General features: G+C 42.9%; 1 protein-coding gene across 1 annotated transcript in view; it reads right to left on the bottom strand.

Annotated features, from left to right (window-relative positions):
• The window catches only part of HUNK (hormonally up-regulated Neu-associated kinase), an 81,011-nt gene that overhangs the window by 7,995 nt on the left and 54,033 nt on the right, over positions 1–18,983 (bottom strand). The window contains exons 6-7 of the mRNA XM_056858329.1: positions 7,728–7,857; positions 2,889–3,057 (exon numbers count right to left, since the gene is read on the bottom strand). Coding sequence (XP_056714307.1) covers positions 2,889–3,057; positions 7,728–7,857 — 299 coding nt within the window. The remainder of the gene's footprint in view (positions 1–2,888; positions 3,058–7,727; positions 7,858–18,983) is intronic.

Genomic DNA, 18,983 nt, shown 5'->3' with positions numbered 1-18,983 from the left:
TTACTTTTTAAAAAGTGAAAGATGAGAATTCAGAGAAACTGTTACGCCAGTTGTTACAGTGGCATATTGCTATAGCAACATTCTAGTGCTATAGCACTATAGCACTATAAAAAAAATAAAAAGTCCTCCCCGCTCCCCAAGGCAGGGAGAGGAAATGGCTGCTGTGAGGACAAGGTCAGTGAAAATGGCTGCCATGTAGGTGGGAAAATGGATGCCATGTAGGTGGGAAAAATCCAAATTCTCTCACCCCAGCAGCCATCTGGCCAATCTTTCTGAAAACTTTGGAGCAAAGCAAGTCTGAGAAAGATTGGAGAAAAGTCATTGGAATGCCAGGAAGTGAATGAATGCACTACAATGCTGTGGAGAAAAGAGTAAAAAAAATGCTTTCCAAGAGCATTGAATCCGGGGCAGATAACCCATGCCGAAATGGCCTAAAGCTTTGAAGCAGAATTCATTCCAAATATTTTTTGTCTAGCTTTAATGCACAAATGCTAGTTGTTCTGTCTTCCCAACAAAAACTGGGAGAAGAGAGGAAATTATTCTCTATTTATGGAATCTTCCTACTACGCAAGAAGACAAAGGTTGTGTACTTTAAAAGTATGTCACAGGGAACAACTACAATCCCTGTTTCTTTAATCTGGCAGTCTTCGGGTTGAAATAGTGACTGAGTGATTCACTATGAGTAAGATCATTAATGAGGACATGTTAACATAAAGTGACTTGTGAATTCACTCTACACTTATATCAGGCAAGTTGTGCACATGATGAGTAGCTAAGAGGGCAGTCACTCTGCTGTGAGCATGGTGACCTAGTTTCTGACACACCAAAATGGTTTTATGATTGGTCCTCAGTTCTGAACTAGCAGCTACTCATAAGAATTGTGAGGATTTAAATTGAACGTTTCTTTGGGCTATTTCAAGCAAGAGAAAAAGTCAAAGGAATGAATCTTATTTCAACAGGCTTGCACTGGAGTCAAAACTTGATTACATTAATTGATCAGAGATCTTTTGATCAACTAAAAATGTTGCCATTCAAAAATGTTAATTTATTTTCAATGTAAAGACTTGCAAAAATTTTAATTGACATGTGCCATTTCAGAAGAAGCATTTTTCCATGTCTCTCTCATAAATGAGACATTGCAACTTCTGACATGTCATATGCATGCAGCATCTAAAAACAGTGTATCTTTTATTACTGTTTTATTTATATGCAGATTTATATAGCTTTAATCAATTTGTTGATCTAATCAATAAATTGACTGATCAATTAAAACTTATACCATGACTGTTGGTTCATAGTCCTTCATGAAGGATACAACAACCTAACTTCATAAAGCGGTCATTATGCAAGGAAAAGTCCTGTTATAGCATCATCAGAGGAATTGTTTAACTACAGGTAATCCAGCATCTGTCCCAGTATGGAACTTACCCAGATGCCATAGGAAATCTATGGAGGAAATGAATGCAAAGAATGGAGCCTATATCCAGGAAGGTAAACAAGTAATAAAAGATTTGTGACATGATTTATGGTGTGAGGTCATTGCTGAGAAATGCTTTGTTTAAATGGCTTAAATTGCAGGGAAAGGGGGAAGCAAAGGTCAAGAAATGCCACAGAAGTTTTACTTTTCAAATCCACTTTAAAAATAATAAACATTAAAAATCACCAGGTTACTTCAAAGATTGTTTTACAGATCACATTATTTTATCTCCCCCCGCTTTTTTACGTCTGCCACTCAATGATAGCTTTATGTTAGGACTGAATATCACAAGTTTAGTTTCCGAATGATAAATTGTAATCTATGCCCATTCACTTGGAAGTTTCTCTGTGAACTGAGTGGAACTACTTTCAAGTAAACCCAAACACAATCAGTCTAAAAAGCCCTTTAGCACAAATGAGTATTCTTTCTGGCTTCAGAAACTTTAATTTTTCCCTAGCACAAAATCTATATCAAATATTCTTATCTCTCAAAACATCATCAGTAGGTCAGCCAACAGTTAAAGATTTCTTGACAATAATTCCATTGGATTGATAGTGGTTAAGAGGGGTGGCTAGGAGCAGTGAACTCTAATCTGGAGAACCAGGTTTAATTCCCCACTCCTCCACATGAGCGGCAGACTCTAATCTGGTCACCTGGGTTGGTTTCCCCACTCCTCCACATGAAGCCAGCTGGATGACCTTGGGCTAGCCACAGTTCTCTTAGAGCTCTCTCAGCCCCGCCTACCTCACAGGGTGTCTGTTGTGGAGAGGGGAAGGGAAGGTGATTGTAGGCTTGTTTGATTCTTCCTAAGTGGTAGAGAAAGTCAGCATATAAAAACCAACTCTTCTTCTTCTTCTGTTAGTGGAACTGGAGATGGGATTTTCACTGATTCTCCCCTTTCACTGCAGACTCCATATTGTACCCCACACTGTTCCTGCGATTCCACTGAACTTAAAGAGCAACATTTCATGGAATGAGGTGGATGTAGTGGGAATGCGGAGTTCTGATATGGTAGTAAGCAATTCCAGAACACTTTTTTAGTGTTAGTGAAGCTGTTCTCTGTGCCAGTAATCATCACTGTCTTGGATGAGAAGCAGATCTGGTCCTTTTCCTGTCCGTGCTCCAGATTTCAACCTTTTTGTTTTGTTGTACAAAATTTAGTAGGAGTCACTAAAAACTAAGCCAGCCTCCATTCCTATAGTCCTATCCTGGGTTCTGTTGTTGGTCATGCTGGAATATGGGAGAATGTGGGGGTAAGTGGATGCAGAAAGCCAGACAGGGAGTTACCGGATACCAGAATAATGTCCAGATCTCAATGTTAGTGATTGTCAATATTTCAATGTGGATTAATTATAATAACGATGATGTATTTTTGTATTCAGGTTTTGATCATGTCCAATGCCATACTTACTCTCAGGCCTGCCAAATACTGTTCCAACTTCTTATTAAGCAAGACATAGATGGTAAGCGTGTGGCAAGCTCGGTTAGAAAGGATAGTATTGATCACATCGCTGTTCTTATAGCCCAGCTTTTCAGTCATGTAGAGCAGTACACTTTGGCTGATATCTTCTAAGTGGATTCTACAAAAAGAGAAACGGGAACAAACTAACGTTGCTATTTTTAAAGCTCAGGAGGTTACTTCTACAGGGGATAGTGCTGTAGTCTATTGCAATGTTTATTGCATTATCACCTCCCTTTGTATTCCCCTTTCTTCACTGATGGCATGTCATGCCTTAGATAGTTTTCTGTTGTATTGTTTTCTAGTTCTGTAATTCTAGTTCTACTGCATTGTTTAATGGAGGTCTTTACAGTCTGACTGAATTACCTTTAATATGCCGTAACCCGGTTTAAATCAGTGAGAAAGGCAGGCTATAAATGAAGTTAGTAACAACAATACTAATTTGCCCTCCTGTAATAAAAAAGTGTGTGTGTGTGTGTGTGTGTATAAAAATAACCAGGTCTATGACCTTGTGAAGCTGCATAATATCTAAACGAAATAGACAAATGATACTGGCTCATATTATGGCACCAATATTGTTGGCATTTTGACTCTACATACTGTCAGTTTGGTCAAATAATGAGTGAAAATACATAAACATGCACTGGAAACATGCACAGTCATAACACAGACATACATGAGCTAATTTCTTTTTTGAGTTGGTGAGCATTTGTAAGCAAACGTCTTTACTACTTAACTGTAAAGCCTGAGCTGTGAAGGTGCAGAGTACAACTCCTAAAACAGCTTTTAGACATCATCACTATACCATAGATTATGGATCCATTCCACTAACGGCAGCACTTCTTTCCAAGAGCCTTCTGTTGATACAAAAGGCTCTTTCCACTGGCAGTGCCTATCGCGTTGATGCAAGGTTTATTGTGCTGGGGATGGGCACTGTCATTATTAGTTGAATGGATCTGTAGGATCCAACCCATTGCATTCAAGAAGATCTTCAAAAGGTTCAGCAATGCTATCTAATGCTATACTGTCAAAAGAGGCCAGTGCTTCTGTTCAATATCATTTCCAGGGCTTTATTCTCAAAAACTTATTAAATATGCTGCATTTTTATTACATATATTGCATATGAAAGGCATTTGCATTTGTTCAAAATATATGGGTGTGATCCAAGTGCTCCATTGTTTTCAGCAGAGACTTAAACAATTCAAACAGTATGGTATTAACCATCTGCCAAATTCTTTCAGTGAAAGCAATGGGACATAAAAGTGCTTGACTGTCACTGGAACCATGTACTGCCTCTATAAATCTTAACTACCATATATATTGTCCTTCTCATCATTATATTAACCTCTCTCTCTCTCGCTCTCTCTCTCTCTCTCTCTCTCTCTCTCTCGGGATGATTTCTAAAATTGCTTATAGACTTCATGTATGCACTACTAACGTTTTTGGGTAGTAAAAGTATAGCCAATTGTTTTTTGAAGCATAACATTAAAATGCCAGTAATTAATTCCCTTCAGAAAAATGAGAGTAAGTCAATTAGTGGCCGTAAGCTTAAAAAAAGCCATATGGAATTAACTGAAAGAAAATATTTCTTAACCCCTATTCTTTGTTCCTCATATTTTTTTCAGCTGTATCTCTACTCTGCCAGTAAGGCCAATACAACCACCAAGTAAAAGTGTATACCATGTATATAGATCACAATGGGTTAGTCTGCCTGTAGCAGCAGAAAAGAGCAAGAGTTCAGTAGCACCTTAAAGACTCACAAAATTTCTGGCAAGGTATGAGCTTTCGTGAGTCACAGCTCACTTCTTCAGTGTATACCATGATTGTTCAGTTACATGAAAGTAACATAACATGAATAATTTCTTGGTGATTGTGCAGTCTTCTTGGGGACATGCTCTTCATGGTCTTTGTTCATTTTCTCTCAAATTATAGATGTTATACAATGTTATAGGATGTTGACAAGTTGGAGCGTGTCCAGAGGAGAGCGACCAGAATGGTCAAAGGTCTGGAATCTATGCCCTATGAGGAAAGACTTAAGGAGTTGGGTTTGTTTAGTCTGGAGAAGAGAAGGTTAAGGGGTGACATGATAGCCATGTTTAAATATTTGAAGGGATGCCATGTTAATGAGGGAACTAGCTTGTTCTCTGTTGCTTCAGAGACTAGAACACGGAGTAATGGATTTAAACTAATAGAAAAGCGATTCCACCTCAACATTAGGAAGAACTTTCTGACAGTGAGGGTAGTTAGACAGTGGAATGCCCTGCCTCGGGGAGGTGGGGGTGGAGTTCCCGTCTTTGGAGGTCTTTAAGCAGAGGTTGGATGGCCAACTGTCGGGAGTGCTTTGATTGTGGGATCCTGCATGGCAGGGGGTTGGACTGGATGGCCCTTGTGGTCTCTTCCAACCTTGTGTGATTTTGTGACATGTCATTCAGGCACAAATTGTATTTTTTCTTTGCTTGACAATATCTTTCAAGAACATCAGAAGGATTTCAGACTTTTGGATAATTCAAAATCAGTTCAAGCCAATGCATGTGAGTGTCATTGGAACTGTTTTCCTCCCCCTTTGGTTCTTGCTTTTCTCCTGAGTTTGCTTCACTGACATAAATGGACTGTCTGCCTATAGATTCTGTCAGAGGGTAGCTGTATTGGTCTGTAGTAAAACAACTAGATTTGAGTCTTAAAAAAGGTAAAGGTCCCTGTGCAAGCACCGGGTCATTCCTGACCCATGGGGTGACATCACATCCCGACGTTTCCTAGGCAGACTGCGTTTGCGGGGTGGTTTGCCAGTGCCTTCCCCAGTCATCTTCCCTTTACCCCCAGCAAGCTGGGTACTCATTTTACCGACCTCGGAAGGATGGACGGCTGAGTCAACCTTGAGCCGGCTACCTGAAACCGACTTCCGTCGGGATCAAACGCAGGTCGTGAGCAGAGCTTGGACTGCAGTACTGCCGGTTACCACTCTGCACCACGGGGCTCATAAGATTGGAGTCTAATAGCACCTTAAAGACCAGCAAGCTTTTCTGGGTATAAGCTTTTGAGAGTCAAGGCTCCCTTTTTCAGATAGTGCTACTTGTCTCTAAGGTGCTTCTGAACTCGAATTCTTTTAGATCATTTTAAAAATTCTGATGGGGTATCAGGGTTGAGTCTGCACTGGTTTCATTTTTTTTGGGTGGGAGTCCAGGTTTGACAGAGAGTGGGCACTGGGAGCAGTCATATTTCAAATAAATTGTACTTTTATGAAGATAAAAACTATAGCTTCTTTTTGGCTCCACACAGAGACGACAGTGATCTAGTTTGTAGGGTGAAGTGTAATTTAATTTATCCAGTTAGCACTGGGAGTGTCCAAAATCACTGCTTGATAGTTTACATGAATAAGCAGCTCTGTGGGTATAGAAAGAGAATTCAGATCTTCAGCAGATGTGTTGGAGGACATGAAAACCAAGTGTGGGTTGTTGACACTTTTTGCCACACATTTTTTCCTTCTGTGAGTTCATCCAAAGAAACAGACATGTGCAATCATCACATGTGATTTATCTATACATATCTTTCATTGTTTCGCAATTTGCATGGGGGGAGGGTTAGGAAATTCAGAACATTTGAAGTGCTCCAAAGATTAAGCAGCAGAACAGTAATGCTTTGAAGGTGATTCATTGCATCCTCCTCCCTCATCTACTGAAGCGGTCACTTTTTCTTCTTCTGCAAGTTCATTTACCCACCACTTTCGTGGCTAGAAGCCAGCTCCTAATTTCCTTATAATCACAATAATGTTGATATCCATCAAGTAAAAACTGAACTAGAGGCTTAGGAAAGGTACCAGCCTCCTCTGCTGTATTAATATGCATCCATGTGTTACATAACCCTCATTACCATAGTAACTAGCACCTCATAATTACTGAAGGTTTTTATCCTCACAAAACCCTCGCTGAGGTTGGGAAATATCATCCCACACATTAACGGGGCCAGGACAAAGGCACAGAGAAAGCAATGCAACTTCCCAAAGGCTTTGCCAGAGATCTTGGTCTGATACAGGAATTGATCCCGCAATCCTAGGGCCAGCTCTAGTATACTAACCATAAGATAAGTTTTCTTCTTGTTCTATATGAAATAAAATGAAGGAGAACATGAAATTAAACAACAACAAAAGGGGGGGGGAGAAACTGAACCAGAAAAGTACAGGGAGCCTCAAAGTTTGAGCTGGAAACTATAAAATCTAAATCAAAATAATAATTTTATTATATAGTGTACACATATAAGTTTGTTAAAAAACACAGGGCCTGGGATACAGGCTACAAATAAAAAAATATCAGTATAAACTGTTCCAAAGATTTCAAACAAAACTGATGATACACTCATTATAAATGACCAATTCAGGACCATATGTGTTTCGGACTACTGGGCCTTCATCAGTGGTCATAAATACAAAACATGATTATTAAAAACAAATCCGGAAATACACCCTATAAGGTATTTTTATCTGAAAATAGAAAACCTTAAGAGGAGGGATAAAAAAAGAGAGCCTAATTAATATGACCAATATTATCAGTATAACAAGAAATGTTTGAAAAATCATTAAATATAAGACCGTATATACCTTATATCTTGAGTGGCCTAATGTTAACTATTAACACAAACCAGGAGAAATTGAAATGACAGCTGGTGTACCAAAGTGGCTAGGAGTATGAGCTTACTCAAGCCTTTTCTCTCATTTCAGCAAGCTATACTAACTTCTGTGGAATTTTATTCCATTAGCAGAGCTACCTTACCTGGTACAGCCTGTATTTTGTACTTTACCTGTTTGGATAAGTGACACTGTTTAATGGCTTGCCATTTTCATTAAGCCATCGATTTGCTAAAGCTTGCTGGATGTTCGGCCTCTTTGCGGGATCTGGCTCTAGCAGAGATCGCAGGAAGTTTATAGCTGCTGCAAAGACATTGAGGAAAAACAGAACAAGTGTTATATATATTTGTAACTGAATTCAGCCGCTGAGTAATAATGGGAAAAATAACCTTAACAAAGATGTTTTAACCCAGAAATATACTACTTATTATGTGTGCGTGGGTGATGCACGAGGTGGGAGACAGAGTTCCAACATAACCGTTTATTTACATGCTTAAGTGACCTCAACTGTAACTGTAGAACGCTAGTGGAACTCTAAATGTGTATTACTGAGCTGCACTGGCGGCCCGCTCCTAAGTTTTCAGGAGGCTGGCAAAGGCCCACGCCAGCGCAAGGACCCACAGCGCCGGCATCTGGGAGGCGCACAGCGGTGTTTGTAGCCCCAGCGCCGGTGTACAGGGCCGGACGCCAGTCTCCGGTTACTGGCACGGCAGTGCTGGGCCCAGACGCCGGTGGATCCTGCCGCTGGCGTCCGGCAAAGGCCGCATCGTCGTCCCGGGAGGCGTTCCCAGGGCGCAACGGTGTCCCGGGAGGCGTTCCCGAGGTGTAACGGTGTCCCAGGAGGCGTTCCTGGGGCGTTATGATGCTGGCCAGGGGGCGGGGGCGCCGTTAGACAGCCTCCTGAGCCATTTCGGCTTGGGAATGCCCCCTTTCGGCTTGGGAATGCCCCCTTTCGGCTTGGGAATGTCCCCTATGAGGGTTGCACGTTTTTTTTGCGACAGGCGGAGGTTTCCAGTCAGGAATGCACTGTGACTCTAAGGCACAATGCCCTAGCTTATATGCACAACCCAACCACCCAGAGCCACATCCCCCAAGTCCGCAATTGGCAGGTAGTAGTCCATTGTCCAATGGGAGCACAGGAGCAAGCCAGGTCCGTAATTGGGCGGCTTAAGATCATTGTCCAATAGAAACACACAGGCGAGGAGCCTTTTATTTATGACATGGAGAAGCATTCTGATGTGGATGCAGACTGGAGTGTCTGCAGCCTCTTGAAGGGAACCCTGTTCACATGGATGGAGAAGACAGCTTAATGACTTGTGCTCGTGTTCCATGAAGGGAGTGGGCGGCCACTGCAGGCATATGGAAGCCTCCATACCAAACACGTTGATGGGGGCAAGGGCATCTCTCTCACACACACCCCTTAAATAGGAGAGAAAAATAATAACTTGTATGTAGTGTAAAATAAGCTTTATGTACTTCCAGAAAGAAATCAATATAGAGTACTACTTCATATAATTTGAACTCTCAGCCTCTCTCTCAAAATACAGGATGCAATGCACTTATGACTGAAGTAAAAAAAAAAAAAAGCCGCTTACAGCAATTGTAAAATTCTCAATGGCTATGCTCAGATATAATGACAAACCGAAGTATGTTTTTTACAAGAATGAGTTTTGGAAGTCCCTGGGATTTTAAGGATGAATTAGGATACTCTGCAAAAATAAGTTTAATGGCTACAAATTCCACGCATCTGGAACAAATCATAGCCAACTGAATGAACCCACTGAATATTGAAAAGATGTAACAAAACATCTGATTCATTATTCATAATTTATAAAATATTTATACTGCACATTACCGTTTTTGGCAATTTTCAACCCACCAGAACCCTCTGAAGTAAATCACTGTATACTGATACAAATGGAGGACCATGAGGAACTCAGAGGGGAAATTCCACTCCCTTCTGCCCCCCCCCACTGCCCACAGCCTCCCCCACTACTGTTGCTGCCTCCTTCCTCCCTGCAGTTCTCACTGCTGCTGCCATTTTGGCAATGTTTATCGGAGCTGTTAGTCAACCCCCCAAAATGGTGGCTAAGATGTTGCAACATGTTTTTCCCCTGTAAATTGTAAGAGTTAAAAAACCCTCACTTCTGGGATTTTGCTGCAAACCTAGGATAGAGACATACCAGCCTGCCTAATGAGTCTGTGGATGGGTCCATGGTGGATGACATGTGTTGAGAGATAGATGGGGGACTGTGACCCTGTTAATTCTCTTCGTGTGGCTTTTGATACCATTGATCATGGTATTCTTCTGGACTGCCTATCCGGGCTGGGATGGGGAGGTACCGTTTTGTGGTGGTTCCAATCCTATCTCGAGGGTAGGTTTCAGATGGTGGGCGGGGGGGACTGCGGCTCCACCTTTGGGCCTCTGCAGTTCCTCAAGATTACTTCTTGTCCCCCATGCTTTTTAACATCTATATGAAGCCACTGGGAAAGGTCACCAATATGCAGATGGCACTCAGCTCTATCTCACCATTCCAGTAGATCCCAGGGAGCCTGTGGAAACTGTGAGCAAGTGCCTGGAGGCAGTTTTAGGATAAAAGAAGGCTAACAAAGTGAAAAGTAACTCTGACAGAACAGAGGTGCTATAGGTGGAAGGGTTGACCCAGGAAACTGGATATGCCCAGTTCTGAATGGGGTTGTACTTCCCCTAAAGGAGCAAGTTCATAGGTTGGGGGTGCCCCTGGACCCAGGCCTCCTGTTGGATAAACAGGTGGAAGTGGTGGCAAGGGTGAACCAGCTGCAAACCTTTCTGTGGGGAAATGTTGCCACTGTACTTTGTGAATGCTCTGGTAACATCTGGATTTTATTACTGCACTGCACTGTATGTGAGGCTGCCCTTGAAGACTGTCTGGAAGCTATACTTGGTGCAGAATACTGCAGCCAGAACATTGACTGGGGGCCATATCCATCAACACTGGCTCCCAATTTGCTTCCAACTCCAATTCAAGCTTCCGGGTCCCATTCAAGGTGCCTTTAAAGCTCTATATGGCTTTGGGCCAGCATACCTTAAGGACCACCTTCTCCCATATGAACCATCCTGTCATATGAACCACTCTGGTCATCTTTGGAGGTGCCGCTTTGGGTGCCCCTGCCATCTAAGGCTAGATGGGTCACAACCCAAGAAAGCAACTTCTCGGTCATGGTGCCCACATTTTGGAACTATCAAGAAATTGTGAGCTTTTACTACAGTCATTTATTTTATAGAATGATAGAATCACAGAGTTGGAAGAGGCCATATAGGCCATCTAGCCCAACTCATGCTCAATGCAGGATCAGCCTAAAGCATCGCTGAGAGCTGTTCATCCAGCCACTGCTTGAAGATTGCCAGTGAGGAGGAGCTCAACACCTCCCTAGGCAGCCGATTGCGTTGCTGAACTACTCTTACTATAAATCCCCCCGCCCAATCTCCAGCCGGTACCTTTCCACCTGTAATTTATACCCATATTGCGAGTCCTATCTTCTGCTGCCAACAGGAACAGCAGTTGCCCTCCTCTAAGTGACAGCCTTTCAAATACTTATGTCTGCTCTCTTAAATCATGAGTCTTCCTTCAATAATTTAAAAGAGAAATGCAAAACCCAGTCTTAAAAGGATAGTATACTGAAAAGTTAGAAGGCTTGCCCGTTTCAAAGAGAAAGACTCGCATTTCACTTGCACAAGAACAGCCACGTGCTAGTGTCTGAGTGGCCTATCTGGTCCATTCACTGGTGACCAGAGGAAACCTTCTGACAGAGTGCCAAAAAAATCTGGATGAATGCCACACAAGTGCTTGGGAAACGTGACCACAACAATCTTTTCCTTCTGCTATAAAACACAGTAATGAAAATAAAAATGGCAGATTTCATATATATCTACACTATATCTGCACCTCTTCTGTAGGAAGAGCAGTTTACAAGGAAATGATGCAACAGTCTGGACATGATGTCATCTTCTGTTACTAAAAGAAAAGATCAATTTGCCTTTAAAAGGCTGTCATCTGTGGTTGCATTGATGTGTAATCCACTCACAGGTGTGCCAATGTACTCCTCTGGCTGTACTCAGATCAGACAATGATGTCAAACACTTTCCACATGGTCAGAAAAAGGAAGCGTGCTCATGTTCCATAGCAGAACAGGACACAAGGAAGAGAAAGGCTTTTTAATCCTATAAATCAGGATTGGATGTTGCCAGTGCAGTACGGAATATGAGAGACTTTTATAGCATGGCAACTGTGCTAAACATCCAGCTGGGATTTTATTTCTGTTGATCGGGGCCTGGATATTGTCCAGTTTAAGACAAGAATGATGTCGATTAGACCCTTGGAGGCAAGGGCTCACAAATAATTGGTGGCCCAGATCAGGGCAGAAAGATAAGGCATAAATTTTGTAAATAAATAAATAAATAACACAAGGAACATATGTGTACCTTGATTTCTTTTCCCCTTTCCTCCCCCTGCCCCACAAAGGAACTCTTAGTTCCTCTCCCCTGTGATTATTTTGGTAATGGGAGGGGGGATCACTCACTACTTAAAATATTGGGGGTGGCGGCGGCTAATGGAATAGTGCTCAAAGAAAAGAATACCATGAGGCAACTCCCTAGGCAGTGAAAGGATCATTTTTTGGGGGGGATAGAAGTCGACTGTGGACAAGTGACATATTTCCTTGACAGCTTGAAGCCAATGCTTGTGCAAATGTGGGAGGTATATCTCTACCCTCCCCACTCCTGCTGGCACAGTGGATGTCCACATGCACATTTAACACTTTCCTAATCGAAGGACTGGTATTTGAAAGGGGGAAACAACACTGCGATTAACTTGACAGAACATCACTCCTTTCCCCATCGCATATTCTAACAAACAATTCAGTTTATAATACTGCCCAACAGTTTCACCAGGTATCAAATTTGAACTAACGGAAGGGAGGAAAGTCTCTTGGAAGCTGATATTTTAAGGGGTGACCTAAAGTTATTATTTTTTTTAGTGTATCATAAATGCAGGTGGGGGCTTGCACACCTGAATGCTCCCCCACGTCAAAAAAACTGCACGTGGAAAGCTCGTATATCATGTAGCTGAGTTCTGATCTGGTCTTCTTTGATACACTAGTGTTCTACATGCTGGAAATTTTCTTTATGGGGGTGGGGAAGCATTCAGATCCTTATTCTTCTATCTGCATTCTGAGGAATCTATTTTTTTCTCTCTAGGCATCTATCTTGTTTCTGAGGGATGCTTCACATGAGATGATGTTGTGTGCGTGAATGACACCTGAGGACGGAGCTGCTGAGAGTCTGCAGTGTTCCCCCCAAAGGTTCCTTCTAGGACTCTTCATGTCAGACCTACCCAGACGTCTTGTGTAAATAAACTGGAAACCCCAGAATGACAAACCCCATAGTTTTCTCCTCCTAGATCAGCTTTTTTGGCAACCCTTTTAGGAGTGTAAAATATACACAAACTGCTTCAAATGTAAAACAAATATACATGCATTTTGGGGCATTTGAAAGAGGCCCTGAAGCAATCTTGGTTATTTATCATGTTATTTTAACGGGATGTACCAAAAGGCAGTCTGTATACAACTTCAGACAATGTGCATATGTTTTTTGTTTCCAGCATCCTACTTCTGTACAAAAACTGTCTCATATAAATCAGCCTTATATAGGTTCTAAACCCCCACAATGTTTCTTAACTGTCATACGTCACAGAATCTGTTCAAGTTAACTTTCTCTTCCCTTTCCTGGGTCAGTTTCATGACAGCTGGAAACACTTGTTCTATGCTAAACATGGAACAGATGTGCTATCCACCTCCTGAAGCCATTCTGGCAAAATGTGGAACCACTGTTCAGAGCCAATTGAGTAGCCAGCATGTGTTTATTAAGGCGTAAGTGTTTTAAGATGTAACCACATCATTCCAGATTCCAGAACGGTTTCCTGTCATATGTGCAAAATAACTAAAGGTCATCTCCAGAGTTACAGTTTTTCATTTTTCTCTCCTGTGAGCATAACCATGATGAGGGAAGAAAAATACCACTAGTTTTGACAGGCTTAGGTCTATACAGATGTGGATATAAATCCAGCCTATGGGTGATTCCACATTAGCCGTCGGAACTGCCATTACTTGTTCACTCCGTTTGAACAGACAATTCTGATGACGCCGCTCTGGCAATCCTTTACATCACAGGGTTTTTCTGTGCTCCTTTTCTTTTTTAAAAGAACTGACTTGCGGTGATCTTTTTGGACACTTGAATAAACACATGTTGCCCACAGGGATTGATTTTTATGATTCAAAGCTCTATTAAGTACCGCATGGAGCTTCCATTTCAATTCTGCTTATAGCTGAATGGAGAAGGGATCCTACAGCAGCTGAAAAAAGGTCCAGGCGTGGAAACCTACCCCACAGTTGGGGTTTTATTAAGGAAATGTTCTGCTGCTACAGGCCACAGTCCTGTCAATAAAACTGTAGTATGGCGAGTGACCATGACCAGTTTCGTTTCTGAAAACTTCTTTTCCCCAAGAGTTCTTTCACGAATCTCCCCCTGCCACCTCAATGTAACAGATCTTCACGCTAAAGTCCAGGACAAAGGTACAAATGCCATACACATCAATCTTAAAAATGAACTATGTTGGCCATTGCTCCCATCAGGGATGTGAATGAGTGGGTAAAATGATATTTAAATGTAGAAATGTTTTTGAGAATAAGGCACTGTGTAAATAATAGAACAACAAAACATTTACTACTTTGAGTAGAAAATATGTCTCACAAGTGAATCCTGCTTTGACAGTGGTCTTGCCCATGCATATAGTGTACTCAAAGCTAATATGGCTGCAGAATGGATCACAAATCCAAAGGGCAGATGAACACCTAGTTTCCAAAAAAAGTGTATGCCTTTTTGTAGAGCCTTGTTGATTGCTCCAAGATTTTGTAACACATCTATTTCTTACTCCCACTATTCTTCTGTTTCTATTTCATATTTTTAACGGATTTCTCCCCCCACCCTAGTATTTACCTTTATTTGCTACACTTGCTATAGTTTCTATCTTTCAGAGGAAACCTCCTCTTGACCTTATCTTCTCCTCTAACAGTGCATTCCTGAGGTTGGGGGTCGATTCCTCTTAGGAGGAGGTGTAACCTCACTGCCAGCGTAAGTGCGTGTAATCACAGCAGCACAAGATGCACTTACGCTGGCGGCGAGGGCAGTTCTGTCATCGGCTGAGCGCCGCGGAGCTGTGCGCCGCTCCTCCGCCAGCGCAGTCTCCCCATGGCACAGACCACAGCAGAGACTTGCAGCGCCGGTGTGGGGGAGCATTCCCGGGGAGTTCCTGGGGCAGACTGGGGAGAGGAGCCGCTGGCAGGCAGCTTCCTGTACTCTTTCGCCCCATTACGCTGGTGCCAAGAACAGCGTTGCTGTGCCTGCTTTTTATCAGGCGCAGCCTTGCTGTTCTCTATGGGGCTAAAGGCCCCGTTTAACAAAAAAAAAGCAGTGAAAAGTTGTTTTTTCGGCGTACGGGGAACGCTTTAGGAGGCGGCTTGCCTGCGCCTTCTCCCCACCGTTCCCGTACACCGAATCTCGGGAATGCACGGTAATTATTGTCCTATTTCTCTTTTACTTTGAAAATTCTTAATGTCCCTTGGCACTGAAGCTTTGGATGAGTCCAGTGTGTCCCGGGAGAGGCCCCCACCCCCATCTCCCGGGCCTGGGCTCCGCCCCCTCACTCACTGACGGTCCATCCAGGGCCGCTCCAACAATGCTTTCTTTTTCTCCAGCGGCCCTGGGAGCCGGCAGGAAAGGAGGAAGTCTGACTGCTGCAGCCACGGGAACAGCGCGCCCTCGGACCGCCGCAAACGGGGCGTTGGCGGTAGCGGACCGCGCCGCTCCCCAGCTGATGTGCGGGCGGGCTAGGGCAGGGAGCAGGCGCGGACCTCGCCCGGCGTCTCGTGGCTGGGAGGTGGAGTCTGCCAGCCCTTATATGGACTTCCAGGGGGAGGGATGGGGCGGAGTTTGGGAGGAGCTTCTCTGGCCTGGAGGGTTTATAAGGCCAGAGAAGTCTGACTGCCGGGGAGGAGAGAAGCCAGAGGCTGCCTGCAAGGTGTGTCCTGCGGCAACCTGGCGACGTCTGAGGGAGAGTCGAGCGCTGACTCCCCCTCGGACTGGTCTGAGGCGGAAGAGACTGTCTCATATACAACATTAATTCCTCTTTTTCTCTTATTTTTAATTATGTTTTAATAGAAACTTGGCATTTTCAGCTTTTAAGTACTGTTAAATATAATTATTTTTTCTTCTCACTCAGTCATCAATTTATTCTAATTCTTTCCCAGCCAAACTATTGTAATTGTCTTCCCTCTGGTTTACTTTCCTTTCAGCTTCACCTTCTCAATTATTAATTCTGCTTTTAATTTGGAGTTTCTCCCCCCTGTATCTTGTTTTATTTATGTTTCTCCTTTGTTGATATCTTCACTGACATTGTTCCTTAGTGGATCAAGTTTAAGTTAATACTTTGTTTTCATAAATTTCTTCACTTTTGCTTCTTTCTTATCTCTTCATTTACTTTATCATTATCACTCTGCCAACAGTCTGCTCTTGGCAAAGCCTCAAATTTATTCCGTCTGTTTAACTTCTCTGTACTCTCTCTTGCACTCCTCATTTTCTTTGTAACTCCCTGCTTCCTGTCATCCACACATCTTTCTCCTTACAAGTATCTGAAAAAGTGTTTGAAAACATCTCATTTCCCAAGCCTGTAATCTAATCTCTGCTGTCCTTTACCCCTTTGAGCCTCTTCCCTTTTCCTGATGGTGTTGGCCTTGTAGACCGTAAGCCTGCAGACAAGAGCCCCGTGGCGCAGAGTGGCAAGCTGCAGTCCAAGCTCTGCTCACAACCTGAGTTCGATCCCAACGGAAGTTGGTTTCAGGCAGCAGGCTCAAGGTTGACTCAGCCTTCCATCCTTCCGAGGTTGGTAAAATGAGTACCTGGCTTGCTGGGGGTAAAGGGAAGATGACTGGGGAAGGCACTGGCAAACCACCCCGTAAACAAAGTGTAAAACGTTGGGATGTGACATCACCCCATGGGTCAGGAATGACCTGGTGCTTGCACAGGGGACCTTTACCTTTTTTTTATATATATAACATAACAAGCAGTGGACCTGTGAGGACTTGCAGGCGGGGGGGGGGAGAATCGTATTTCCCACTCTACCGCTATTTCTTCTTTCCCTTCCCTGAAAGCCTCCACAGCCTCTCCCATTTACCAGCCTCCATCTCTCCTTCCCACTCATCAGCAAGTTTATCTTTATATCTACAACCCATCTTCAGTTTCCCCTCCTTCCTTACCCCTGGCAGCCTCTCCCTGGGAAAAGTCTGGCTGAGTTGTGCAGTGCTGGCCATCGGATTAGGCCCTGTTGCATGGCGGGGAACCTGCAAAGTATTCCAAGGGTTTCCCCATATTCTTCTCCCCACACTACTTCCCCATATTCTTCTCCCCACACTACTTCCTCCTTCCTTCCTCCTGGCAGCCCCCATATACTCACCTTTCCTCGCTTCATTTTCTCCTTTCCATGTGCCTACCGAACTACAATTCATTTGCCCCCCATCAGCTATTTTTTAAACTAAACTTACAATTATACACTCTGACACCCAAGACTGATCGGGGGGATTCTTATGCTTCCCACTGGGAGAAACTTGTAGAGCAATGACTTCAGATTCTCAATCAGCCATCAGACAGGAAGCTATGAGCATGATTAAGAAACGTTTATTGATGTACAATGACAACAGTACAATCTGTAGAGCACAATGTGTTTGTTCTACCCGATTTGTCAGTATCTTTTTATCTCGCCAGCTTCCTGACTACTTTTCACATTGGACTGTTCCTTGGTATAAGCACGCCTTTATGTTGGCACACCTAAATGACTTACCATCTAGATGACTTACCATCTGTCGAACTCAATTATTATGAGGACTGGATATGACATAAATGTCACTTGGTTGGGCGGGTCATGCCTTGCCAGCCCAGATTGAGAGTGGTGGGGTGGCTGCCTCAACTGGCCCAATAAGAGCTCTCAAGGGGCCTTCGGGCCTTATGTTTGACACCCTGATATAGAGTCTTGCAAGGGATGTGTATTAAGATTCCCTGCTCTGATTAGAGTATGTGACTGTGATGCAGGTACTGTAGATACTCTTATCACATGACTTTTGAATGCAACTATCTTATTGAGGTTAGAAATCTTTTAATTGTTCCTTTATTCCAAAATATAGATTAGGCAGAGACATTACTTGTTTTATTAGAAGGTAATAGTAGATCTATCAGTCTTTCAATTGAGAAAATTTATGACCTTGAAATTAATTTTTGCCGACGTGGTCTACTTTTTAAATATTTTAGTAGCCTGCTTAAAACTAATAAGTTAAGCTGTAGGAGGTCGAGGGAGAGAGAGAGAGAGAGAGAAATTTTTACACTGTATTTCTCCACAACGTGGACCCAAAGCAGCTGACATAATTCTCTTCCACTTTATCTTTGTAACAGTCCTGTGAGGTGGGCCAGGTTGAATGTGTGTGACTGGCCCAAGGACACCCAGCAAGATTTTATGGAGGAGTAGGAATTTGAACCTGGGACTTCCAGATACTAGTCTGAAACTCTAACCACTACACTGGCTGTCACGTTGTGGCCACTGTTGAACAGTAGTGAGCAACCTGGCATGAGAGAGTCATGGAAGACCCAGTGATTGCTGCCGGCCCTCGCCCTGACAAGTCCCCACTCATAAGTCAAGACAACTCTGGAAAGGGCTCATGCCTTCCCCCCCTTGCCTTTTACTGACAGAAGGCTTCACCTGGCAATACTGTTGTGGTCGCCAAGTAACAGCCACAGAGGGCATTTGCTTTTTAAACAGTGTGCCATTCTCCCCGGAGAATCAATTAATCAAAAGGTTTTCCTAGAGATGATCACAATCGTCTAATGCTGCAAGTGAAACTTCTGAAGTACAGTGCAGAATTCTGGTGGTCTACTGATATAAAGACCAAAAGTCCAGAGATACATTAAACCTCTGTTTGTCAAAACAAACTACTTTCATTGTATTGGGCTTCAATTGTATTTTTCTGGATGAAAATTAACTCTTTCTGGCCCCAATGTTGTTCTTGATAAAAAAAAAATACCCCTACCAAAACAAATACTGAAACTTTCTGTTTAACTTCATTCGGCCACTGAAATGCAAATATTTGAAGTATTCCGTTGACCGAATGACCAGTTTCAATAGTTGTCATAAACAACAGAGTCAATTTAGTTTGAAACTACTTAAGTTAAAGTAAACAATAAATGATTCATTAAGGAACAGATTTATAACTATATAGCTCCAAACATCCAATGCCCAACTGGCCAAACAAGCCACCACAAATAACTCTTATGTATTATTTCAGAGGCGTTC

The sequence above is a fragment of the Euleptes europaea genome, chromosome 12 (assembly GCF_029931775.1).
Source record: "Euleptes europaea isolate rEulEur1 chromosome 12, rEulEur1.hap1, whole genome shotgun sequence".
Lineage (NCBI taxonomy): Eukaryota > Metazoa > Chordata > Lepidosauria > Squamata > Sphaerodactylidae > Euleptes > Euleptes europaea.
Note: the sequence above shows the minus strand (reverse complement) of the source record. Positions and strands in the feature narration are given on the sequence as shown.